The sequence below is a fragment of the Mustela lutreola genome, chromosome 11, assembly GCF_030435805.1.
Source record: "Mustela lutreola isolate mMusLut2 chromosome 11, mMusLut2.pri, whole genome shotgun sequence".
NCBI classification, from domain to species: Eukaryota; Metazoa; Chordata; class Mammalia; order Carnivora; family Mustelidae; genus Mustela; species Mustela lutreola.
In genome coordinates this window covers 17,482,310-17,508,295 of record NC_081300.1, presented here as the reverse complement: position 1 = coordinate 17,508,295, position 25,986 = coordinate 17,482,310, and the positions used below count along the sequence as shown (strand labels likewise).

The 25,986-nt window shown below is 47.5% G+C and overlaps 1 protein-coding gene across 1 annotated transcript in view; it reads right to left on the bottom strand.

The window, feature by feature from the left end:
- The window catches only part of ATP8B1 (ATPase phospholipid transporting 8B1), a 126,044-nt gene that overhangs the window by 56,243 nt on the left and 43,815 nt on the right, over positions 1-25,986 (bottom strand). Inside the window, exon 2 of the mRNA XM_059140999.1 lies at positions 9,307-9,509. Coding sequence (XP_058996982.1) covers positions 9,307-9,487 — 181 coding nt within the window. The 5' untranslated portion in view covers positions 9,488-9,509. The remainder of the gene's footprint in view (positions 1-9,306; positions 9,510-25,986) is intronic.

Sequence of the window (25,986 nt, the reverse complement as noted above, 5' to 3'; positions counted from 1 at the left end):
AATGCAGGAGCCTCAGTAGCAAACAGAGACATGCCCAGTGAGCAGACACGAGAGATGTCCTGTGAGTTGGTGATCAGAATCCTGTCAGTGACCTTATGGCATAAGATTAGTGTCCTCTGGGTAAGAAAATAAAGGGGAGCTGGGCCCCTTACGTGGTGGTTTTACGACAGAGACCCAGGTGAGGCCAGCTGAGACACCTCGCTCTGAGCAACAGGTACACTGGGGGGATGTGTCAGACGACTGTCCTGAAGTGAGGCTGAACCTGGTGGGGTTCATTTTTTTTTTTTAAGATTTTATTTACTTATTTGACAGACAGAGATCACAAGTAGGCGGAGAAGGCAGGCAGAGAGAGAGTGAGGAGGAAGCAGGCTCCCCACTGAGCAGAGAGCCTGATGCAGAGCTCGATCCCGGATCATGACCTAAGCTGAAGGCAGAGGCTTTAACCCACTGAGCCACCCAGGCGCCCCTCATTTTATTTTGTTAAAAATGATTTTATTTATTTATTTGAGAGAGAGAGCATGAGCAGGGGGGAGGGGCAGAGGGAGAAGCAGACTCCCTGCTGAGCAGGCAGACTGACTCAATCCCAGGACCCCAGGATCATGACCTGAGCCAAAGGCAGATGCTTCACCAACAGAGCCACCTGGGCGCCCTGGGATTTATTTTAAAATATGGATCCTCCTGTGGCCTCACTCTAGACCTACCCTCTCAGCACCTCCAGAAACCCAACCCAGGCACTGAGGGAGTTTAAAAGCTCCACAAGATTCTGTTGTGCCAGCAGGACGGAGAACCATGGAGACACTGACGCCAAGTGTCTTCCTCAGGTGACTTCTATCATCTAAAACACATGTTAGAGATACAGGTTTCAAAACGGCCCTCAGAAAAGCCAGCACTGCGCGGTCTCCATGAGCAAGAGCTTCTTGCTTGAGGTTCAGTCATGAATGACGTTACTCAAAAGCAGGTTCTGCAGAAGGAGAGAGCACAGTCTCCTCATCCCCTCCCCCACCACAAACCCCTCAGCAAGGAACACCCCCCACACCCTTCCTTTCGTGAACGGACAGCGACTGTGGTATTCACAAAGCTAAAGCAGTAGAGGAAGGCCTGCAGCTTCTTGGAGGCAAAAAATAAGTAGCCAGAGTGGAACTTCCGCATGGGGGATGGGTCGAAAAGTCAAAATGCATCCACTCGCGTGTAAAATACAGCTCGTCGGCATGTTTTGGGTTTCCTGTGATTTACGGATCTCGGTGAGCCAGTCTGTGTTCTGGTCCCAGATCAGAATGAATTCACAAATGCTGTAGAGCTCCACATCCTTAATTCCAGATCCTTCTGGAGGATACCACTTTCGGCAGGCAAACAGCTGCCCTCGTGGGTTGATGCCACACCCCACCTGAAATCATGCCCAGTGAGGGCAACCTCCTCGATGGAACATTCCATCTTAAATACTGCCCACCGCCCAGAAGAGAATTCTGAACAAAATTCTGAGTTGGACAAGGGTTTCAAATAAATGTAGTTTGGGGGCACCTGGCCGGCTCAGTCGGTAGTAGAGCGAGTGACTCCTGGATCTTGGGGTCAAGAGTTCAAGCCGCATGTTGGGCCTAGAGTTCATTTTTAAAAAAGAAACACAGTTTTCTACCTTCAGGTACAGAGGGCTGCCCATCCCGGGCAAGAAGAAAGGTCTCTGGGGGCCGCCTGTTGAGAATAGCCCCAGTGAATGAGCCCACTGCTTATGGGCTCATGTTTCAGAAGTGTCTAGAAGCTGTTCTGTGAGTGGCTTAGCATCCCCCACACGATGCTGTTCATGGTATTTCTGGGCTCTAAACAAAAAAACAAAACAAAACAAAAAAGACAAATGACGTTGCAGCCTCTGTGTGCATCGGCTCCAATTTCAAAGCTGCGGGAGCAGAATTAGTTCTGATGGGCAGTCGTCATGTTCTTGGCTAACCTCAAGCACAGACAGTATGCAGGCCGGGCAGGTGGGCGCCCCAGGAGCCCAGAGGCTGGGAGATGCCTGTGGCGTGTGGGGGTATGCGTGTTGTTTGTGGGCAGGGTGAGGGCCGAGTACTCACCAGACAGACCCCCGACCCAAAGCCATGACCTGCAGTCACCCTCTCCCTCAGAACTCGCCACTTCTGTGATGCAGCAAGACCCAGGAGTCGGTCCACCAAGTCCCCAGGATGGCTGTCCGGGAACCGAAACTCAGGGCTGTCTATGAGCTCGTGGTTAAGAATGTGAAGTGCTATCATTTCCCAGCATCAAGGCGGCTTCGTTCTACAACATTTCTTACCACTTCGTGATCTCTTTTTAACTTCCAGGTGGCCAGCAACACAAGTGGATGTCCCACCGAGGTCCCCGACTTGTGAGGTTCAAAACAAACCCCTCTCCTTCCCGCAGCATCCGTCATCCCTACAAACGGCTCCGTTATCCACTGACGCAGAAATCAGTCTCCAAAGGGGGCTGCGAGAGGATCTCCCAAGTTCAACGTGACCTTCTGACTTCTTGTCAACGAAGTGCATCTAATTTCCCTTCCCTTGAATCAGAACTAGCTTCGGTGACTCTCTTGTGACCAAGAGACGCTCAGCACAGGTGATGCTGCCTGAATTCTGCAACCAGCTTCCGCTGTGATCTTGACCTTTCGGGACGCTGGTTCCTCAGACAGCCCCCCCGCCAGAGAATGCTCCACTGCAGCCCCAGTGCCATGCTGGCAGAAGCCCAAACCACGGAGAGATGCTTCCATCGCCAGACCCGTTCAGCCTTTGAGTTACTCAGCTCAGGGGCCAGACCTGAGTGAAGAAGCTTCCAGATGATTCCAGGCTCCTGGTGATTCAAATCACCTTGGTTGTTCAGGTCCTCACCTAGCTGAGGGCCCAGACACCCGAGAGCAGAAACAAACCACTCCTGCCACGTCTCGTCTGAAGCCCAGACTCACGGAATCTGTGACCACCACGATGATGACTTGGTGCCGGTAGGTCTGGAGCGGTTTTTCATGCAGCCACGGACAACCAGACCGCCCACTGGGGCGCCTAAGCCAGAAGTGATTGCTCAGGCCTCCTTTTCTCTTGACCCCCGGATCCAGTGGGATTTATGAAAGTCAACTCCCTGACATGGGTCATGATCTGTCACGCTCTCTCCACCCCGGCCATCTTGGTTTGGGTCCTTACCAGTTTTTACTCGGATTGCTGTTGGCTCCCTGCTGGTGCCAACATGGGATTCCTAACAGAAATCCATGCCCCTGACACAGTTGCCTCTTCTGGGCTTTGCATGGGATAAACGTGGCCCCAATTCTCATGAAGCCAACAGTCTGGTGGGAGAGAGTCACAAAGTCATTCAAGGGCATAATCCCAAGTGACCTCAGGGATATGAAGGAAAGTGCAAGGGGCTCGTACAACGAGGGGTGGGGGTGGGGGTCGGGGGTCTGCTCCAGGGTAGGGCTGGCGCTCACGCAAGACTTCTCTATGGCAGTGACAACTCCACTGAGAGCTGAAGGGTGAGGAGGAGCCCGGCACACGGAAGGGGCTGCGCTGGGGAAGGGTGGGAAGTCATGGTCTGGGGGAAGCTGCACGAATCAGGAAGCGAGGGGAGGGCAGGGTGACAGAGCACAGCGACAACGGCTGTGCACCACAGGCAGGCAGCCGGGAGAGGACAAGAGGCCCAAACCACAGGGGCCCGAGCAGCCAAGGGAAGGAGCTGGAGTCGGATCCCAGGTGCAGGGAAGTCATTCCCCACCCCCACCCCCCACGAAGCCTGGACTGGGAGGACAAGCGTGGCCACGCCGCAGCCACGCTGGGAGGAGGCTACGGCACATCTAGCCATGTTATTTGCACCTAGAATGCTGCCATGGCTCCCTGGGGCCTTCAGGACAAGGTCCGGACTCCAGGACAAGGTCTGGACTCCAGCCCCAGCTCACCATCTAGGCTCCAAACATGGCTCGCGGCTCCCTGCACCCTCAGCTCCTCGGAGCCCCCCATCACGCTGCCTCGGCTTGAACACCCTGCACCTGACACCACGGGGGCTGATTTCCCTCTCACGCTTAACTGAGGGCTCAGCTCAGGTGGCCTCCCCTCCAGGAAGCCTTCCCTGGTGCGCACCTGATTCCCTAGTCACACCTGTGCTGAGGCTCTCAGATGCGCCCGAGCACAAATGCCCTGCTAAGCCCGGTGCCCCGGCGGGACGCCCCTGCCTCCCCCCCCCCTTCTCCTAGTGAGCTCCTCCCCATCTCCACTTGGCAGCTCATGCATGCCTCTCACACACGGAAGCAGGGCAGCCTCCCCTGCCCCAGCCCGCGGGGCGGAAGCACAGGTCAACCCATTACAAGACCAGGTCACCGCTTGAGTGAGGTTCCTTCTGCAAGCTTTTGCTCTGTCCCTGCGGTTTCACGTGTGCCTGCGTGAACTTTTCCATGGATGGAGCTTTCTGCTTTCTCTGCTGGACAGACTTACGCCTTGACCCCCTGCGGGTATGCTGGACCACCTGAGACCAGGAGGAAGGCTTTACCTGAGAAACTACAGGGGGCTAGGAAAGACCACAGGTCTGCAAACAAAAAGGCTACAGAAGGCTGTGTTCATGGGAAAGGTTTATAGGATGGCAGAGGCAGGGATGACCCTAAATCACCCCAAATTTCCTCAGTATGTGAGCAAACTCATTCCTGGGAAAATGGCCCATTCTTCACCCCATCCACCTCCGCAACCATTCACTGTACTTGGCTTTGGTGACAGAAGGAGCGGTTTAAAAGAACGAGTCCGCAGCTGCAGCCTGGGGCTGTCCAAGAGAACCTGAATACCCCAAAAGGGGGTGGAGGGGTCAAGAAGAAGTTGTGATGATGGAAAGAAGGGAGGAGACGATGGGAAAGGGTAGCCACTTTCAGTCTGACATGAAAGACATTAAGGGAGGAACTGGCCAGAGGGGGTGGTGGGGATAACGCTACCGATTACTGAGCACTTACTGTATGCCTGAAACACCGTTTACTGAGCACTTACTGTATGCCTGAAACAGTCCTAAATCCGTTACACTGATTTTCTGATTTAATCTGCACAACTACCCAACGAAGTAGGTACAGATACTGTGCCCATTGCACAGATGGGCCCACTGCGGCATGGAGGAGGGATGTCCCTTCCTCAAGGTCACACAGCTAGCAGGTCATGAAGCAGGGCTGAAGCCCAGAATCTGCACCCAGCGTCGTACCTCCTCCCCACCATGCATCTTGCCTCTTAGAGTGACAGAGAGGTGCGGTACGTACTCAGGTTAAAGGGAGTCGGCTTGCCAAAGGAAGGTCTGAAGAGAGAGAATGGAGTGTGACGGGGGAGGTGAACATTCTCCAGAAGGAAGGAGAAACAGGAAGAGTGCTCGGACAAGAGGACATTGCCACCTGCCAAGGAGGTCAGGGTTCCCAAAGGAGAGGCTGCTACAAAGGTCCAGCACTCCAGAGAGAACAGGCCAGAAAGCAAGGGCTGACAAAAAGCTCACTGGCCTTGCACTGGGGTTCCTGGGGACTTTAACAAAAGCAATATGCTTGGGGTGGTGGGGCAGCCCATGGAGCAGAAAAACCCAGGGCAACGGGAGGATGTGGCTCTGGAGAAATAATGAGTTTCCAGAAGCTTGGCCATGATAACAGGAGACGGGACACCAGTCCAAGGCAGAAGGCAGGATTCAGGTAGGAACGCATTGCAGACAGGGAAGCTGTGAGTCCACGCGTAAGCCAGCAGAGCGGGCAGATGGGAGAGGTCACCAATAGGCAGTGTGGCCGAGGAGGCCCAGGCTCTGAAGAAAGAGCCAGTATGCATTAATCCAGCAACCTCTCCCGATTCCTTATGCATTCCCAAGGACTTCATCTGGAAGCTGGCTCCTCACTGGCCCAGAATTACTCAAGGAGTTGACCTAGGTGACAACAAGATGGTGGGATTGGGGAAAAAAAAAAACAAACAAAAAAACAAAAAACCAACCCACAGCATTCTAGAGTCAAGAAATTTTAGGAACGTGTGGCTATATAAAATTAAACCGCTTTATTGAATGCCTTGAGTTCTTGGATCCTTTCGTACTAACGGACAACCTTTAAACTCCAAGAAGAGGTGTCAGAATTCTGAGTTTCCAGTCTCAGAGGCTACAGATCTGTGTCCTGGCGCATCTGGCAAATGTCGTGTTTCCCAGAGACACGCTAAGAAATGCTGTTCTTGTGTACTCCTCAGGAAATGCGGGCCCATCCCATAGCATGGGCAACACGCACGTTTGTTTGTGCCCATCCTTGCTCAAAGTAAACTAAGGGTAAAATTACTCCTGTAAAACCTGTGGGTTGATCTCCTCCTCCGTGACACACTCTAGCAGCATGCTTACCCTTGTGCTAGAGTCGCAGCCCACAGCCAAGGTCCTTCAACTGAAAAGCATGCAAAATGGGTCTCGCAGAACACTTGCTGAACTCAGCTGGCCTAGGGCATCTTTACGAAACCAACTTTCTGGGGCGCCTGGGTGGCTCAGTCGGTTGGGCTTCTGTCTTCAGCTCAGGTCATGATCCCAGGGTCCTGGCTATGAGCCCCACATGGGGCTTCCTGCTTGGCCAGAAGCCTGCTTCTCCCTCTCCCACTCCCCCTGCTTGTGTTCCCTCTCTCACTGTCTCTCTCTGTGACAAATAAAAAATAAAATTTTTTAAAAATAAAAATAAAAAACTGATTTCTTTGAAGGAAAAAAAAAAAAAAAAAACCTGTCCTTCATATAAAATGCCCAGACAGAGGAAGGCTGAATTGAAACAAGTCAGAATGACCCAACCTTAATTGGGAAAATGACCAAGTGAGAGTATGGGGGAAAAAACAATCAGAAGGGAGGAGGAGGGGTACAGAGGGGACAGGGAGGGACAGAGGGAGTGAGGGAGGAAGACAGGAAGCCGATCTGTTGTGGGGTGAGCAGGGCAGAGATGGGAATGCAGGGAGAGACGTACTAGCACTTACCGAACGTTCTCTATGTGTTTGGGAAGGGCAGATAGAGGTATTAGAATAATATTTCTGAAAGTCACAAGCAAGGTCATTGGACAGGAATGTTAAGAAATGAGAACCACCAGGGGCACCTGGCTGGCTCAGTTGGAAAGCATACGGGTTGATCTTGGGGTTGTACATTTGAGTCTCACCCTGGGTATAGATGTAGAGATTACTTAAAAATAAAATCTTTTTTTTTTTTTTTTTTTTTTTTTTTTTAAAGGGGGTTTGGTGCCTGGGTGGCTCATTTGGTGAAGTGTCTGCCTTTGGCTCAGGTCACCATCCTGGGGTCCTTGGATCAAGCCCCACCTTGGGCTCTCTGCTCACTAGGGAGTCTGCTTCTCCCTCTCCCTCTGCCCTTCTCCCTGTCCATGCTTGCTCTCTCAAATACGTAAGCAATCGAAAGAAAGAAAGAAAAAGGAAAGAAGAAAGGGAGGGAGGGAGGAAGGACAGGCCACCAGAGTCCCCTAAAAACATAAGCCACCATGGGAAAAGACTATGAAGCGCCAAGAACACGTCTGGGCTCCCTTGAGGCCTGTATTCCAACAGTAGACATCTATAAGGAAGGTGCAAAAGGCATGATCAGGAGAGGGCCCTGAGCACCAAGATGTGAAAGCAGAGTTGGAAAAAACCAGAGGTGAGCGTTTCCGTCCACTACGTGCTTCCCTGACATTTCTGTAGGCACCCAACCCCGTCTTTGTTGCGTCCTGGACCACACGTCGGACGGCAGGGCACCAGGCAGCAACAGCAAAGTTCACCTTGAACCTCACTGAGCCGGTTTCCTGCCAACTCATCAGATAGCCACATATGATAGCGACTCTGAGATTGTGCTAGGAAACTGAGAGGTTCGGAGGGAGAAGGAATGAGGAAGAAACGTGGTATTCAGGACTGGGGCAGTCAGCTAGAACTCCTTTGCTAACTTGTCGGGCTACTTTGGCTTGAACCCCCTTCGAACGACATCCAGCCTGGACCTGTTACGACAGAGAGCACATTCCTGTCCAGATCAGCAGTGTTTCCATTTTAATTTAGCTCGATTATCCTGATTTTAGTACCTTCTGCTTCAAGGCAGAAAGCTCTTAAGCTTAACACTCAACAGCTTGAACTCACAGCCAGGAATCCACAGTAAATTCTGATCATTCTAAATGTCTGATATGGAAAACCAGAGACGGCAAACAGTCTACATGGGTCGCCGGCCTGCCAGGTTTTGGAGCCCATTGTAGGCAGAAGCCCGTTTGGATGCGTGCTCTCCCCCATGAAGAACCTCCCCACATCGGGGAGAGAGGCAGTGTCTGGCCAGAGCAGGATGAATCGTCCCACGAGTGGCATTTCATGCTTGTTGCTCTTTCTACAGGTGAAAATGGTTTGGAAAAAACCCCACAAGGACCAGGGAGCGGAACCCAGCAGGAAAGATGAGGGTAGCAGGGAGTAATCCGAGGGAAGCAGACTTCAGGGGCACTTGGGAGGACAGATGGGCTAGTGATGGAGATTTGGGGGAAAGCAGATAGAATCAGAGGTTATTCTGACCAACGCTGTGGTGACAACATCCTGAGAGTCAAAAACCATAACTTAGCGGAAATTTCTATAAATGAAAAACCAAAGCTGTTTAGCTGGAATTCTAGGGACTGTGGAAGAAATATTTTCCACCTGAAATCTGGAGCAAATCTGGGGCCCAAGGAAGAAAGGATCGGCCACAGGAAAAGATCACATTTGCTTACCAGGGTGGGAGAAGCAGCGGAAAATGAAACAGAAAAGCTGCAGAGGAAAAGCTGCATCATAAAAGTTAGCTACACTCTTTCGGCCTCAATGACGGACTGTCTAGGGCTATTTTTAAGAGCTCCCGGGAGAGCCGAGTAGGTGTGACAGAGACCACATGGCACACAGAGCCTGAAACAGTTACTGTCTGGTCCTGGCCCCTGGTCCAGACCCGGCCTCGGAGCTGCCCCCATTCTGGGCAGGGGCGCCGGCTGCTGCATGTACGACAGGCCCCTTACAGCAAGCAGAGCCCAAGCCATCTCACGGTCACAACTGACTGAGCAAAAGGTCTGGTAATGTGAAGCTTCCGGAGTCCAGGAACAAGCAAATTCTTGCATATGCAAGTCCCTTCTGAAAGTAGACGCTAGCCCGTGCTTGCCACTTTCCGGGCAGACTGGGTCAGGTCGGTGGAATGGCCCAGCACGCCGAGGACGTGTGCCCGTCCGAGCCCAGCGACCCTTCTCCCAGCCGCATCACCCTTGGAGAAGGAAGAGACCTCCTGGACCATCTAACATGGGCCAGCTGGCCTGTGCACCTGTTGCCGCTGCCCCATGGGCGCAGACACGGACAGGTCCCAGGGTGCCCGTCCCAGCGAGGTCACCTTTTCGCAGGGTCTCCCGGGTTTCCTCGGCTTCTCTGTTGACTCGGTTCTGTTCCGGCTCGACCGCAGGCCCCTGGTCGTCAAGCTCATCTTCGGTTTCATCGTCGCTATAGGGAACCACTTCATCATTAGGCTGAGAATCCTCCTCAAAGGTCGTTTCCGAGTCTCTTTCTGAATTCATGCTGCCGGCAAACTGGAACTACCTGGTTGAAGAGACAGAGAAACCAGAGTGACTTAAACTGGTGCCCAGGGTCTGGCTGACTCCTGCCTGCATCCTGCTTTAGTGCCCTTTTAACAGAACATTCTCGCAACTCACAGGCAAGTGTGTCTGAATAGCGCCCCCCACAGTTCAAATTAACCTTTCATTAGGGATTCCATGCCTCAGTGAGATTTAACAACAAAAACATAGTTGCAAACTCTTAAAGCAGATACAAACCTTAAGGTAGTATTTCAAATGGGGGGGTCTCTACTGGCAAAATAAACTGAATCCATAACCAACCTTACAATGAAATGAAACAGACCACAAAATATGAGAGTAGAGCAGGCATCACAAGAGTCAGTCCTGCTTGCTGAAACTGCTTGACCTAACCAACGCATAGACACGTTTATTTGCTTTGTGGCCCTCAGTGCCATTACATCTCTCACTGTGGGTTGCTGGCAACGTTTGGGAAACCCTGCCCTCGGACACCTGGTTTCTGCTAAGGCTCATACTCTAAGACTTTGCTCTGTGATACATTTGAAATACAAGCTCACACTTTACTAAGGGCTTCCTGGGAGCACTCCCTCATCCCCTCCCTCCCAAACGACCCCACCCACACCCTATCTGTCGCCTGTGTGTGAGCACACCCCTGTGCCAAGTGACTGCAGAAGGGACAAGCACAACCTCAGTTATACTAGAAAAATACTGACACAGAGACCAGAGGAGACCTGAAGACAGACATGCAGCCTGTCATTATTTACATTAGCATCATATGGCCATGTACTTGACATTGTTCATAATAGCAGCTCACATTTACTTAGTGGTAACTGCACGTCAGGCCCGGGTGAAATGCTTTGGGGGCACTGGGTCCTCAAAACTTCCCATGGCACTGCTGTCATTCCCACTCTAGAGGAAAACACCGAAATTCCTTGAATAACTTGCATGGTCATAAAAATTTGCAGCAAAGGGGCATCTGCCTGGGTGAATTGGTAGAGCATGCAAGTCTTGATCTTGGGGTCATGAGTTTAAGTCTCACGCTGGGCATCTAGCTTACTTAAAAAATTTTTTTACGGCAAAAACAACCACCCTCCTAGAAGAGACCTTCTATCTTGTACTTTTACATTATAGTTTCTTATATGTTTTCATCAAGTCTCAGTTGCCTTGAATGGAACCACTTGGCTGCCTGCACGCTTTGTATCAAATCTAGCATTGCAGATATCTAAATCTGCATAGCCCTAGCTGAGCAGGTAGGAAATGTTTAAATATTTATGTGAGGGTTTTGTCCAGCATTATTTAAAACCATAAAACTCAGAGTAACTTGCGTATCCATGGGTTGGTCACTGTGTAGATAAACTGTGATATCCTCCTACTATGGGATAGTATAAATGTAGACCATGATCAGAAGACTTTTTTTTTAAGATTTATTTATTAGAGAGCAAGAGAGACTGCATGGCAGCGAGAGAGGGAGAGAGAGTCTCAAACATACTCTGGGTTGATCGCGAAGCCCAACAAAGGGCTCGATCCCACAACCCTGAGATGGTGACCTGAGAGGAAACCAACTTAACCAGGCACGCCGATGAGAAGAGTTTTTAATGACATTGCAAAAGTCCAAACATGTTGAGTTAAAAGGGCGAGTTAACAATCCATATGTATAAAATAGTCCCGGTTATCCAGACATTCATTTATTTTCCAAAATGCCAACAACTGCCATGCATCATCTAAGAGAAATGATGTGTGCACAGTGCTCGGTTCAGAATTTGGCCTCCCGTAAATACTCAATACAGTCCTCACAGTACAGTAAGTGTGCCGATTGCTCCAAAATTAAGGGAAAAAATGTTATTTATAATAACAAATGGAAAGGTGTGAGAATTTATCCCTTTTAGGATTTTCCATCTTTCAAAATGTCTTCCAAAATGTAACCACCCCTCACCAGGAGGTAAATTATTAGACTACAATAGGACTACATTTAAGCATAGGCATATTCTATTTTAAAACCTTTTAATTGCAGAGTAAAACATTTTCCCACTTTCCCAGTTTTCTGTGGGCTAGTAAATAACTATTTCTTGGGGTTTTACAGGTTTCATTAGCCTCATTTGTGGTTCTGTAAAATTCTGCCAGCTATGTTTTAGCTGATACTTAAATTTAATGCACTCTCTTTAAAATACCCAAACCCGGGTGCCTGGGTGGCTCAGTAAGTTAAAGCCGCTGCCTTCGGCTCAGGTCAAGGTCCCAGGGTCCTGGGATTGAGCCCTGCATCGGGCTCTCTGCTCAGCAGGGAGACTGCCCCCCCACCTTTCTGCCTGCCTCTCTGCCTATTTGTAATCTCTGCCTGTCAAATTAATTAAATAATTAATTAATTAAAATTCCCAAACCCTTAAGTGCAAAACTTGCATCAGCAATGTTTCAGAACTAAAGTAATGAAAGCAGTTACCATTTTCTGAGCACCTGCTGTGTGTCAAGCAGGACGGCTTTGTGAGACAGATAATAATACCCCATCCTACAGATAAGGACACTGCGGCTCAGAAGTGGCAGGAGTTAGGAGCTAATCTCTTCACCATAGGGACATATACAGTATTCACAAGTCTGAAAGCACCATACAGAAACACTTTTTCGTCATCGTACATGACTTCAAACGAGCCACTTTAACCATTTTCGGGGGTCTGGGTCAGTGTATCCTAGAAACGTTCTGTAAGAGATCATTTCCTCATCATGATTACTGGCAAGCGTCTCCATGCTTATTTCCCACATTTCAATGGATCCAGTCCTTTGAGGTGGAGGAAGCAGCCGACAAGGAGGAATGGCTTTGACAACCAGAAGGATATGATCCAGAGTAAGCAAGACATTGCATAACCAGCCAGCTCAGCGCAGAACATCCACCCCAGGCCAGACTGTGTGGGCTGCTTGGAAAGCAGAGCTCTGAGCTGAGCGGAAGTTCTCCACAGTGTGTGTGTGCACGTGCGTGCCTGTGTGTGTGTGTGTGTGTGTGTGTGTGTGTGATGCAGGCATACTGGAATCACTTTGCTCCATCATCTTAGCATTACCAAAGAAAAATGAGGAAGAAATCATTTCTTTGAAGCCCCAAGTGACATGAGGAGTTTTCTGATCGAAACCATGGCACCTGTAAGGTAGGCACTATCTGGAATATGGATTTGGAAACACTGGAACGTCTCTGAACACCACTGTGGCATACTGCGGCCACGTGTGCCCTTACTCAACCTTCACTAAGCACCTGCTCATGCCAACCACCACACCGTCGCTGGAAACAGACCCTCTGGAGACTTCCAGGTTATTCAGGGGTACAGGTGAGTTCACCGGGCATGAGAGCCCCGATCCACAGCAAGCCCAGTCATTTCTGCTGAAACACACACCTCCAACCCATTCCCTCGTCTCCAGCCCCATGGCCGCCACCCTACTTCAGACCACCATCGTCTCTCTTGCCGTGCTCCCACACTGGACATCCCATGATCACCTTCCACATGCCCCCCCCCCAGTCACGCCACTCTCCCGTTTAGACCCTTCCCAGGCATTCTGGACAGAGCTGAGCTGCCTTAAAAAATCACAGGCTGAAGCTCTAACCCCCAGTGTGACTGTGTGTGGAGATAGGGCCTTTAAGGAGGTCATTAAGGCTAAACTATTTGGTAAGGGCAGAACCCTATTCTGACAGGTCTGGTGTCCTTACAAGACGAGAAAGAGACATCAGAGAGCGCTCCTTCCATGCATGCACACAGGAGAGGCCACAGCAAGATGGTAGCCTTCTGCAAGCCAAGAAGAGAGGCCTCACCAGAAACCAACAGGACTGGCACCTTGATCTTGGACTTCCAGCTTTCGGAAATGTGAAAAAATAAATGTCTGTGGTTTAAGCCACCCAGCCAGTGGTATTTTGCTAGGGTAGTCCAAGCAGACTGTGGTTTCCCGCTATACTTTCAACTAAATCCACAGTTTCCCCCCAAGTCTGAGAGTTCTGCACAGTTCTGTAACTTCTTTCTTGCTCAATCATCCTAGGCCCCATGGCCCCACTTTTAGCTTAAGCCAGTGAAGTCTCCTGCCTCAGGCCCTTTGGACATTCTCCTCCTTCTGCCTAAAATGCTCCTCTCCCAGTTCTCAGCATGGCTACTATTTCTCATTCTTTAGATCTCAACTTCAGTATCCACTTCCATGGATGGTGTTGAACAGGTCTCTATCCTCTTCTTTCTGCTACCACTAACCTCCCCAAGACTTACCTCTCTCTTTTGAGAAGAACTTACCACAATTTTTAAATATACGTTCACTTTTACTTATCTGTCATCTATCTGTCCCACTAGACCACAAGCTATATAAGAACAGAGTCCCATGTGTGAATACTCAGTGCCAACCACCTAGATGTCACACAAAGATCTGGGGAGAGAAAAAATGAACTTTCAATTAAACCCTCAAAGCGATCTTTGCCATCTCTCCACAGTCCCTTCCTACCACACGGTAGCAGACTTCAAGCGGTCAGTGGATGAAGGAGGAGCGCCTGACAGCGACGAGAAGAGGTTGTGCTCTGGCAATTCTTCAAGAGTCTCACTCTGCAAGGCCACCCAAAACTACTGCCTCAGATTCTGCTACAGACAGAGGAATTAACCCAGCCTGTGGTAAGGTACTGAGCGGGAGCCCTGATCTTTCTTGCTTCTCACTATCACCCCAGCACCTGGCAAGAGCCTACTTCTGCCTCTGTCCTGACGGGGCTTGTAGTCCAGATGGGAGTTAGCGAACGACAGCCTCCAGGCCAGGCTCAGCTGACCACCTGCTTTTGTAAATCAGGTTTTATTAGAACACTTCCTTGTTCATCCCTTGACGTCCAGTCTAGGCTGCTCTCACACCACAGCAGAGCTGGATGGTTACAATGGATGCCATATGGCCTCAGAGTCTAAAATATTTCCTATTCGGCTCTTTACAGAAAAAGTCTGTTGACCCCCAGACTAAAACAAAAGGCAAGAGACAGCAGCAATATGTGGTCAAGACCGAAGGCCCACAGCTAGAGAAAATGAGTCCTGACCTGGGTAAAACCAGGCAAGCTGTGGGAATATGGAATGAACGACCAGGTGGGCTGGTGGGAAAACAGCACAGTTGCCCTATTGGTTGGGAATAGTAGCATCTCTAGTAGCATCTCAGTTGCTGGAAGCTGCGTAACCATAGAGCACACACACTGGCCCCTGCCAGTGGGACAGCGCACCGTCATCTCCCTCAGCACATGAGGCACAGCGACCACACCCACACTGGAGTGTGGCGCTTCCCCGTTAATCCCGGAGCCTAAATCATGGCGTCCAAAGTCAATGTGCCTAGGTGTTAGCGCAAGTAGGCAAAGATGTATCAGAATTCTTTTTGAGTCATCAAGGACTTAGCATTCAAGGCCATTTCTGGTCACACGATCTTCAGAAATACTCTTGCCCAGCTCCGCTTCAGCTGAGCAGCACGGTTTCTTTGAAAGAATATGGGCCTGGATTGAAATCTCAGCTCTTCTACTCACCAATGTATAACCTGGATGGGTTACTTAACATTTTGAAAGCTTAGCTGTCCCATCTGTTAAAAAAAGAGAAAGGGGCAGGGGGATAGTGACCCTTCAAATACAGTAAGGATTCGCTTAGCTACCTCATGGTGTTAAAAACCCTTATGATGACCCACAGGGAATAGATACAAGGTACAGGCCAGTTTTCCACTGGGTTCTTTCCAGAGTCCTTAAGAGAGAGGAATTTGCAAAACAAAGACTCAAAGACTACACCCACCACAGTGGACAGGGCCTCAGCACTGCCCCCCTCCCCCCATCTCCCGCCCAAGGAAGGGGCCTTGAGACCCACACAGCTCAGAGCCTGCAGCCCTACAGGAGACATTACTCCCTTACCTGAGTTTCAAGTTCAGTACAGTGTGCGGGTTGTTTCCTACCTTACCATCTCCATGAGAACAAGACCCCAGGATGGGCTCCGCGTGCCAGCAGCCATGCTCCTCTCTCCCCGTTCTGTCCCTGACCAGACTTTTCTGCAGTCCTGCCTCAAAAACAGTGCCGGGTGGAAGGAGCGGGGAGGAGTAGGAATCAAGAGGCATCATTTCTTTACACCAGAGCTTGATTTGGGTCTTTCCAGCTCTTAATAAAGGGGTGCTTCGTTTTCCATCGTGTCATAAACCCCCCTAAGACAAGAGTCGTGAAGGACAGAGTTTCCGAACATGTACCCTAACCCCCATCATTTGTCACCTAATATACTTAGCTACCAACTACATGCAAGTGAATGAATGAATGATATCCTTCTTCCTTTGTAGGGGAGGCACTGAAGAAATGAGGAAAAAGGGAACCCAGGCCAAAAGAATTGTCTTTCCACTTTGCGATAAAAAAGCCTCAAGTCCGCAATAACGAAAGCACAGGCTTTTCCTGCCATCACAAGGTTTCTAGATTTCAGTGAAGGCAAAGGAGGGACAAAAAGCTGACTTTTGTCATGGCCAGGGTAGGATCTGTGTGCGAACACAAAGGGAACTCAGAGGCTGGGGAAGGCCGAGAGGCCCCGGTCAATGACAGCTTTGTTGCCACACTTGATTCATGTCCAGCTTAGGAAGGAAGAGTCACGAAATTCATTTTTGTTCATTCTACACCATCTGTTTTTATGGTTCTTCAAGCCTTTCTCAAGAAAGGGTATTTTTAACATGTGTTTTTCCTCCTTTCCTCTCCTATTATTGTTATTATTGTAATTAAAGACCATGCAAAGTAGCATAACATGACATAATAAATCTGTGCACTGCACTTCCATGTGTCCTATACTATGTGTTTTTGTATTATATGTTCTATATTAAATAGAATAAATTATAGCTCTGGCAGGCAGAATCCACGAGCCTCCAATGATGCCAACACCTGCTGTTCTTGCTCTTGTGTAACCCCCTCCCCGTGAGAGTGGGCTGGACGTAAGACCTTGCTTGTAACCAACTTGCTATGACACAAGTAATGGGATGGTTCATCCATGATTAGGTTACAGGAGATGATGACTCCCTGCCAGCCAGCCAGCCAGCTGTCCCCCCTTCCTGGCTCTCATGAAGCAGCTGTCCTATGCAGGGGCTCACATGGCAAGAAACTCAGTGCCTGTCCAGCCAATAGCCAACAAGGAACTGGGGTCTTCAGACCAACAACCCTCAAGGAAATGAATTTTCTGTATGTATGGCATGGTGACTACAGCTACCAATACACTTTGTATGTTTGAAAGTTACTCTCTTAAGATCAGAAAGTAGATCTTAAAAGTTATCACAAGAAAAAAAAAATTGTAACTATATAATGGTAATGAATGCTCACTAAGCTTAACACTGGTAATCATTTTACTATATATGCATATACCAAATCATTATGCTGTACACCTTAAACTACATGTTATATGTCACCTGTAACTTAAACTACATGTTATATGTACACCTATAACTACAATGTTATATGTCAGTTATAGCTCAACAAAACTGCAAAAAAAATTTTTTAAAGTGAGGGCGAAGGAAATAAATTTTGCCAACAACCTCAGGAACTTGGAAGTGGCTTATCCTTCTTCAGTCCACCCTTCAGATGAGACCACCCCAGGGCTGATGCCTTCACTGCAGCTTCATAAGACCCCAGAACAGAGGACACCGTCAGGTGATACTGGATTCTCCATGCAGAAAAACTGGGAACTAACAAGCGTGTGCTGCTGTAAGCTGCTAAATTTTGGAGTCATTTGCAATGACAGAGAACTCATACACATATCATGAATCACGAATAATCAGGATTCTGGCATAAGGCTATCTCTAAGTTATTCTGAAGAAGAGCCCAACCTCAGAGGCAGCAAAAATCTTCTCTGTAATCCCAGTTAGTCTAGACACTGGCCACACCCCTCTTGGAATCTGTCCAACACTCTGCAGAGTAAAAGCCAACAAGTTTGATGACAGTTGTAATTAGACAAACTCATGAAGCAATAGTAATAAAACACATTGAAGATCTAGATTAAATTTAAACTTTATACAGATATTGAAACATGACTCTACTGTCCCTGGGACAAAGAGGGTTATATTTTTTATTTCCTCCTAAACCGAAACCTAGAAAGCCTAGAAGCCTGGGATAGCTCCCGTAAAACTAAGGGACCACAGATGTCACTATTGTGGGGACAATCAGCCAAGACCTTTCCTCAGGACAGAAAGTCTTCTCTGGGGCCACAGCTTCATCCTCCATTTCTCTCAAAGTCCGTGGAGCCCTGTGCCACAAAGGAAGTAGACGACCATGTGGTACCACACAACTCTGCAGACTACCACTGAAAAGGTGCAGGAAAACCTCAGAACTTGGACCTCTAAGAGAAGGGCAGTTTTCTCATTTTCCTGGTGAAACGTACAGGATTCCTTAGTGATACTGACCCGACTCTGTCATGAGCTCACTAACATCCTCTAGCAAGGATGAAGACTCTTATTAATACGAGGATTCCCCTTACGGATCACTAAGTATTTTTCACACTTCTCGGCTCTCACAATCGTCGTGGACTCATTCTGAGATGTGTGGCTGTGCACTATGGTTGCCATTTTACCAAAGAGAAGACAGAGGTGGTAAAGGCCCAGGTTATTCAGCTCGGTCATGTCAGATTGGATTCAGGCCCTCTGATGGCACAACCAAGTCTGTGCTACATAGATTGTGCGGTACAGTTAACACATGTGGATTTGGGCTGAAATTCAAGTTCTGCCCCCGAAGCACCTGAGCCTGTTCCCCTCCTTCGAGCTCCCACTGCTTTCTCCTGCCACATATCAACTGAGAGCATCATCAGTCACAAGAAAAACCTAAGCAAAAGAAAATGGGGCAACTGACAAGAAAAATAAAGCAAACTTGATGGTCTACGGACTGACCTATAGCAAGTGGGGAAATTTTAAATGCTCCCCAGCTTGTATCACATAGGAGAGCATTTAAATCAGTAATGATTTCCTTGGTGTTTTGAGCTGAGGATCGGAGACTCACAGAGGAAAGCAAGCACTCAGGGTGGGTGGGAAGAGATTTTCAGGAATGAGGAACAGCTGGGTGAAGACTGGGCAGCGGGCAAACATGAGGCACCCACCCACCTGAATGATTCAGCGTGCAGGAGAGGAGCTGGGGAAGGGCTGCTTGGAGTCCTCTGCCCCGACCCTCGAGGGCTTGGCCAGGCTCTCTTCCAGGGAGTGGAAGGAACCACTGAAGGTGTTTGCAAGAAGAGGAACACGATCCGCACCGTGCTCCAGCAAGATTAATCCGATAGAGGAGGGAGTGTGGGTGGCCCGGAAGGTGAGAGCCAGACACGGAGACTGCCCAGAGGTCATGCTGGCCACCGAGCCATCGGCTGTTCTGGCTTTGTCATCTGTAAAACCAGGCAGTTTGGGTTCTATTTCCTCTGCAGTCACATTCAGAAACAACACTCTTGTGTGAATGCAGCTGAAGCAAGGAAGAATACAGGCCTGAATTAGGGTGGTGGCAACCAGAAAAATGTGTTCAAAATTAAGACCGGGTGGGGCTGCCGTTCTTTTGTCTGGAAAGCTAAGGGAAAAAGTAAACAAAAGACTAGCACTGGTTCCCATAGGATAATAATGCCAGAATTCCCCAAATGTTTACTTTAGAGCCTCAGCCTCAATCCACAATGTATTTTTATAATAAATACTGAAAGTTAGGAAAAAAAGCATTGTTTGTACAGTCACGCTTCATTCTCACTTTGTAGGGACAATGGCCTTATTTTTACTTCATTACTATTGCCTCTATGATTAGGTCTTGAAATTATATTCGTGCTTAAATAATATAAAACCATAGGGACTGTACAATTGACAGCAGCCTGAAGGCAAAACCTCCAAGGTGAAATAAGAAATAAATCTGTCAAGTTAAATTAATCTGAATACTTGAAGAGTCACCAACCTATGGGCACGTGGCCACATTTAATGTAAAGACAACACCACAGGGGTGCCCGGGTGGCTCAGTTGGCTGAGCATCCGACTCTTGATCTCAGTTCAGGTCTCAAGCTCAGGGTCATGAGTTCAAGCTCCAGATTGGGCCCGATGCTGGGCATGGAGCCTACTTTAAAAAAAAAAAGAAAGTTGGGGCACCCGGGTGGCTCAGTGGGTTAAGACTCTATCTTCAGCTCAGGTCATGATCTCAGGGTCCTGGGATCAAGCCCCACATTGGGCTCTCTGCTCAGCAGGTAGCCTGTTCCTCTCCAACCCCCACTCTGCCTGCCTCTCTGCCTACTTGTGATCTCTCTGTCAAATAAATAAATAAAATCTAAAAAAAAAAAAAAAGAAAGAAAGAAAAAGAAAAAGAAAGTTAAAAGACTACACTACAGAAAGACGTAAGAATCGGCATAATTTTCCAGAACTAAACATGAACCTTAAATATGCAGAAAGACAGCTTACATTCCCCCAGAGTCAATAGGACCACTGTTTGAATGGAAAGGGAAGTAGAAGGGTCAGATGTGTAAGTAACTGGAATAATAAACATATAGGGGAAATATGAATAAGATGAATAATCAAAGAAAGGCACAGAGAGGAAAATCAAGACACCATTTCATGCCTTATTAGGTTAACAATATTCAATTACTGCATGTCGTGCTGGCTGAGATATAGCTGAATGAATGCTCTCTCTCTCTCTCTCTCCCTCCCTCACACACACACACACACACACACACACACACTCACACGGGCACACACACAGCGCTGCTGCCACCATTGAAACTGGTCCATTCCTTATGTATAAAAACAATATAACAACACTTTAAGCACCAAGAACAGTAAAGGTTTTTTTAACATTTGACCCAATGATCTCATTTCTAGAAACTCTTCCAATGTAAACCAACAAGTAAAATAACGATTCACATAAAACTTTTGGTGGTCATGATTAGCTATAAAAAGCACAGGAAGAGAAACCACCTGGGAGTCCAACAGGATAATGGTTTTATAAATCATGATTTTAGGGCAGCCATTAGAAACGACAGCCACAGAAACACAGGAAATATTTTCCATACAACTTTAAAAGGAGGAAGGTCAGAAATCAGAACTGGGTCCTGTTACTGCAGTTTTGTAAGTCATACACATGTTTTAGAAAAGAATTTTTGCTCTCAAACAAGAGACTTACTGTGTGTTTCTCTTTCCAAAAGGATCAGCGATTGGTAACACCTACCTACCCCTTGCAGCCAAAGACTACCAAGCTGGCAGTTATGTGCTGGGCTCATTTCATGAAATCCTCACAATATGCCCCAAAACAAAGTATCACCCTCATTTTGAAGGTTAGGGGACCCCTCCAGAGTCATACAGTGAGGTTTCAACCAGATCTGTCTGCCCCCAGATTTCTTCAGATTTGTCACAGGGGGAGAAAAATCGCATTGTATCGGGGTGGACTCTACCCACCCACACTTTCGATCATTCTCTGTCTTTGCAGATGACTACAAAACCAAAGACAGCAGCCTGAGAGGTTCGTGTCATTCACAGGCAGCGGCTGGGCTCAGAGAAGGGATGGCTTGCGTGTCAGGGCAGGACAGATGAAACCTGCCACATGGACTCCTTCCTGTGATTGTACCTTCCAGCTCATTCATAAACATAAGATCTAAGAGTCTCCTAATGACCGTGAAATGCCATGAAATCTAGTCTGTGTCTGTCTTCTTCCTCTAAGAGCCCTTTACTGACCTACACTATGTGTAGATGGAGACTCCAAACCAGTGACCTTCATGCACTAAGGTCAACAGATCTCAAGAGCCCTGGGCACAGGTCCAGGGACAGAGTGATTTACAAAGTTTGTTCCTCACCCCTTGTAATCTGCATCCTAAAGGTCTGTGAACCTTTTCATGTTTTCCACTGAAAACCTGAACCCTCTTAAGACACCCTTTTCATATGTAAATATGTTTTAAATTTTCCAAGTGTTCATATAGAAATATGTGCCAAGGCTTAAATGGACAGGATGTATGACTGACACAAAGTATGATGGAGGCACCTACCGGATTATTTTCCTAGACACTGGCATGGGTTTCATGAGTATCTGTGCCTGGCCAACAGAACCTTACTTCTCATTCCTTTTAAAAGTTACCACTTTCACAAATTCCGGGTCCCAGAAGTCTAAGGGGCAAGGCCACATCTTCTATTATTAAATCACCGACTCCTCTGCTGTATTTAAAGTCAGCTTAGAGGACTCAACTGGCATTACAAACTCTTCCCAGACAGCTGAATTCATACCAGAAGTTCAGGACCAAGACCATCCTGCAAATACATGGTTAAGATTTCATATGTCCTTCTGAAACGTTTGGGCATATACCACCTCGAGTTTCCTACAAGCAGGGGACAATCCTAATAGCCTGTTCTGGCTTTCAGATTTTGGACCGGTCAGTCAACAGGACCGTCTGTGTTTCTCCATATCGAATTGTTCTAAGAACTTACTACAACGCTTAAAAAAGTGAGCTTCTAAAGCTCCCAGGATTTTCATGGGATGCTGTTGGTGGGCGTTTCCAAGAGAACAGACCACACATCCTATGGATTAGGCCCAGAGCTAAGTGCTTGATACACGTTCTAACATCATTTGCTGAGGGTCAAATGATCATCCCCATTTTACAGGTGAGGAAACGGACACTGAGAGATCAAGTTCTTTGCCCAAGCACATGTAGGTGGTAACTGGGATAAAATTCTTTGTCAATAGTCTGGGTTCAGTCCCAACACTCAGTGCCTTAATTGTACATATTATCTCCGTGGCACAAACTAGAAAACAGACAGTTCCTCTGATCTGCAGAAACAACTAAGAGATACGGTTAAATCTCTGTTGGAGCTGGAATGGGCGGGTACCCAGCCATCTTGACATCATCCTCTGATTGCAACACTCAGGGTGGAAACTGAGAAGGGGGAGGGGCATAAAATGGAGGCACCCCTAACAAGGGTGTGTTCACCCGTGCAGGAGAATTTCTCCACTACTATCTGGAATCCAGGTCTCTGACTTTGTAGGGAATACCTTTGCCCTTTGTTCACATGAAGAGAAGCAGTCTTTAGGGCTGGTTTCCTCCGGCCCATCTCCTGCTCATTCTTCACATGCACAGTCAGTTGGTTTTCCAGAGATGCCCCGTGGCTCTCCTCCTTAGCATAGCTCCTAGGGCAGCAGGACCCAGCAGTTTAGCTGCCATCTCTTTTAAATCTGACTATGGAATATGGAAGAATTTTTATTTAAAGAACTATGGTTTTCAAAAAAAAAGAAAAAGAAAAAAAAGATAAAGAAGCATATGATGACGGGTGCTTAGCCCATTCTCCCAAGGAGCTAGGAATGAGAGATCGTGTGTGGGATATTGTGATCTATAATCAAAAATATGTATTTGATCTTCTTCCTGTTCTTGGCACAGAGCTCCCCAAGCCCCTGGAATTTCCCAAGTGGTGAGAGTGATGAAGTTCTTTTGTTATGTTAGCGAGGTGACTTCTGGAAAGCACCTAAATAAGCTAAGGATGAGAGGAAGGGAAAAGGGACTGGAGATTGAGTTCAGTCACCAATGGCCAGTGATTTCATCAGTCATGCCAATGGAATGAAGTCTCCTTAAAAACCCAAAAGGAGAAGGTTTGGAGTTTTGGGGTTGGGGAACACATGAAGATTCCAAGTGATTTGCCTGGAGGAGGAGGCACACATTGCCCTGTGGCTCTCTTCCATCTGGCTGTTTGAGTCGGATCCTTCTGTAATAAGCCAGTGATCTCATAGGGAAACTGTCTGAGTTCTCTGACCTGCTCTAGCGAATGAATTAAACCGCAAAAGGGGGCCGTCAGAACCTCCAATTTCCAGCCTGCCTGTCATAAGCACCAGGTGATAAGCGAAGAGGGGCAGGTGGCATGTGAAGACAACGGGGGGGGGGGGGGGGGGGGGGTAGGGCAGTCCTGTGGGACAGAGCCCTGAGCCTGTGGGATCTGATGCTATCTCCGGGGAGATAGTGTCAGCTCAGGGCTGAGGTGTACGACACCCAGCTGATGTCAGATCCTTGCTTGGTGGTGTGGAAAAACCACACACAATAGGGATTGGGTGCAGAATCCTTAATGCAAGTTGTCCAAATTCCCACAGCCAGTCGGGGCCAGGCTGTCACTGCAGAGACCCACCAGGAGGGGAGGAGGCATTCACTGGCTCAGCTTACAGGTAATAAGAAAGCACATTCCCTGCAGAAGATTAAAAAAAAAACGGTGCAAAACCAACCAAAAAGTCGTCATTGTTATTACTCTGTTATTACCATGAATGGGTAATGTCCATGATAAAATATGCCTCCTCTCAAAAATCTTTTTGCTGTAGTAACCGCTCAGTTTTGTTTTACTGCTATTTTGGTAACATACAAGCATAAAAAAAAAAGAAAGCACTTTAGAAAATGACTTATCCTATGATAAACACTGGATTCTACAGAAGCTAATTCTGAGTACTGCTGGTTACAAAGTATCCCCCACCCCCTTGCAAAGAATGCTTAAGTCAAATACTGCTCACTGTGTCTACAAATTCAGAACTCACCCGCCCCCACCACGACTGCGTACCCGAAAGGGAAAGTTGTGGCTAGTGTCTGTTAACACATTACCCAATTAAGACATAAATGACCGTATTTTCTTTTCTCTCTTCTAATTACCCAAAGGTAAAACATGCTATTTTTTTGCTACTTAACTAGATTATAAAAGTTATTTGCAGGAAATACCCGGAAGAAACAGGTATTTAGTGCAAATAAGGAAAGCCTGCTCAGATAGGGATGACTAATGCAGGCCCTGTACAAACACATATTCTGATTTGCATTTTAAGAGAAAACGGTAAAAAAAAAAAAGAGAGAGAGAGAGAGAGAGAACATAAGCCCAAAGAAGTTTCTAACATTGATTAAGACATCGAAACATTTTGAGGTTTTAAAGTACCAATGAAATAGGCTTTCTATTCCATCTCCTAAAAAACATGACCCGAGGGAAAAATGCCAATTCATTCCGGAACTTTTTTTCTTCCAGTGATATTTTCCCTTCTTCATCAACGTTTGCTTCTCTTTAAAAACTTGGTACCAGGGACGCCTGGGTGGCTCAGTTGGTTGGGCAGCTGCCTTCAGCTCAGGTCATGATCCCAGCGTCCTGGGATCGAGTCCCACATCGGGCTCCTTGCTCTGCAGGGAGCCTGCTTCTTCCTCTGACTCTGCCTGCCACTCTGTCTGCCTGTGCTCGCTCTTGCTCTCTCTCTCTCTGACAAATAAATAAATAAAATCTTTAAAAAATAATAATAATAAAAAAATAAATAAATAAAAACTTGGTACCTTTTGGGAGCTTTAGCCCGGTGGTGGGGGCTTGGGTTTGAGTTAGTGACACTTACCCCATTCCCAACCCCTACTCCCAAAGCCATGTGATAAAGGGAGAACTTTTGTTTAAATGCTGAAGTGAGGGGCGCCTGGGTGGCTCAGTGGGTTAAGCCTCTGCCTTCAGCTCAGGTCATGATCCCAGGGTCCTGGGATCGAGCTCCCCATTGGGCTCTCAGCTCAGCAGGGAGCCTGCTTCCTCCTCTCTCTCTTTCTGCCTGCCTCTCTGCCTACTTGTAATCTCTTGTCAAATAAATAAGTAAAATCTTTAAAAAAAAAAAAAAAAAAAAAAACCACGCTGAAGTGAAAAAAAAAAAAAAAAAAACAGCCAAAATACATTTGAATATTTTTGCTCTTCTATATCCTCCCCCCTCCCCTTTCTCTAGAGACCCAGACTTCAACCCACATCTCTCGCAAGAACTTTCTTGAATGCGACTGGACCCATGACACAGAAAATTTACGTCTTCAACCCTATTGTTATCGCCATACTATTTATAACTTTTATCACACTATTACTAATGTTTATATACTTTTGTAATATTTAACATGTGATTTAGGTGAAGGCATTACTGTAGAACTCTTGAGTTGAATCAGGAAGATCATTTCTTTATTTAGGAAGCAGAGCTCACTGTAATTGTTCCTTGTAGGTCTGGGGAGGAAGTGGGCCCCGGCTGTGTTCAGAGGACTCTCCCTTCGTCCTCAACCAGTGTACCTCCCACTCCACCTCTATTCCCAAGAATTCTCTGTTCCCTCAGCTGCCCATCATAAACCAATGTTAGGGATACAGCCCCAAATGGAGCAAATCTGACTGTCCTAAACTTTGATATTTCAGCAAAAACAATCCTCCTGACTTCCCAAAGCTCTTTAAGAAAGAAAACAAATTAAAAGAAGAATAAAGAGAACATCATTGGGAATAGAATGAGAGGGAATAGAATGAGTAATCCATAAATCATCATAACCAAGTCAGGAATAAATATATATGTACCGCGCACAACCCAAGAAAAAACTACTTACAAACCTTAAAATACCACAGAGATTTGAACTACAAATATTTGGAACTAATTAAAATCTTTTCAAAGCATGTTTTAAAAGCACTCTGAAAAAACTTTGCTCTGGACTGACCTAAGGCCATCCCTCCGTATTTCATAGTTGTGATACAGGCTTTATCACTGTACAATCAGTGAAAACCCAAGCCACACTCAAGACCCCAGGCTGGTTTTT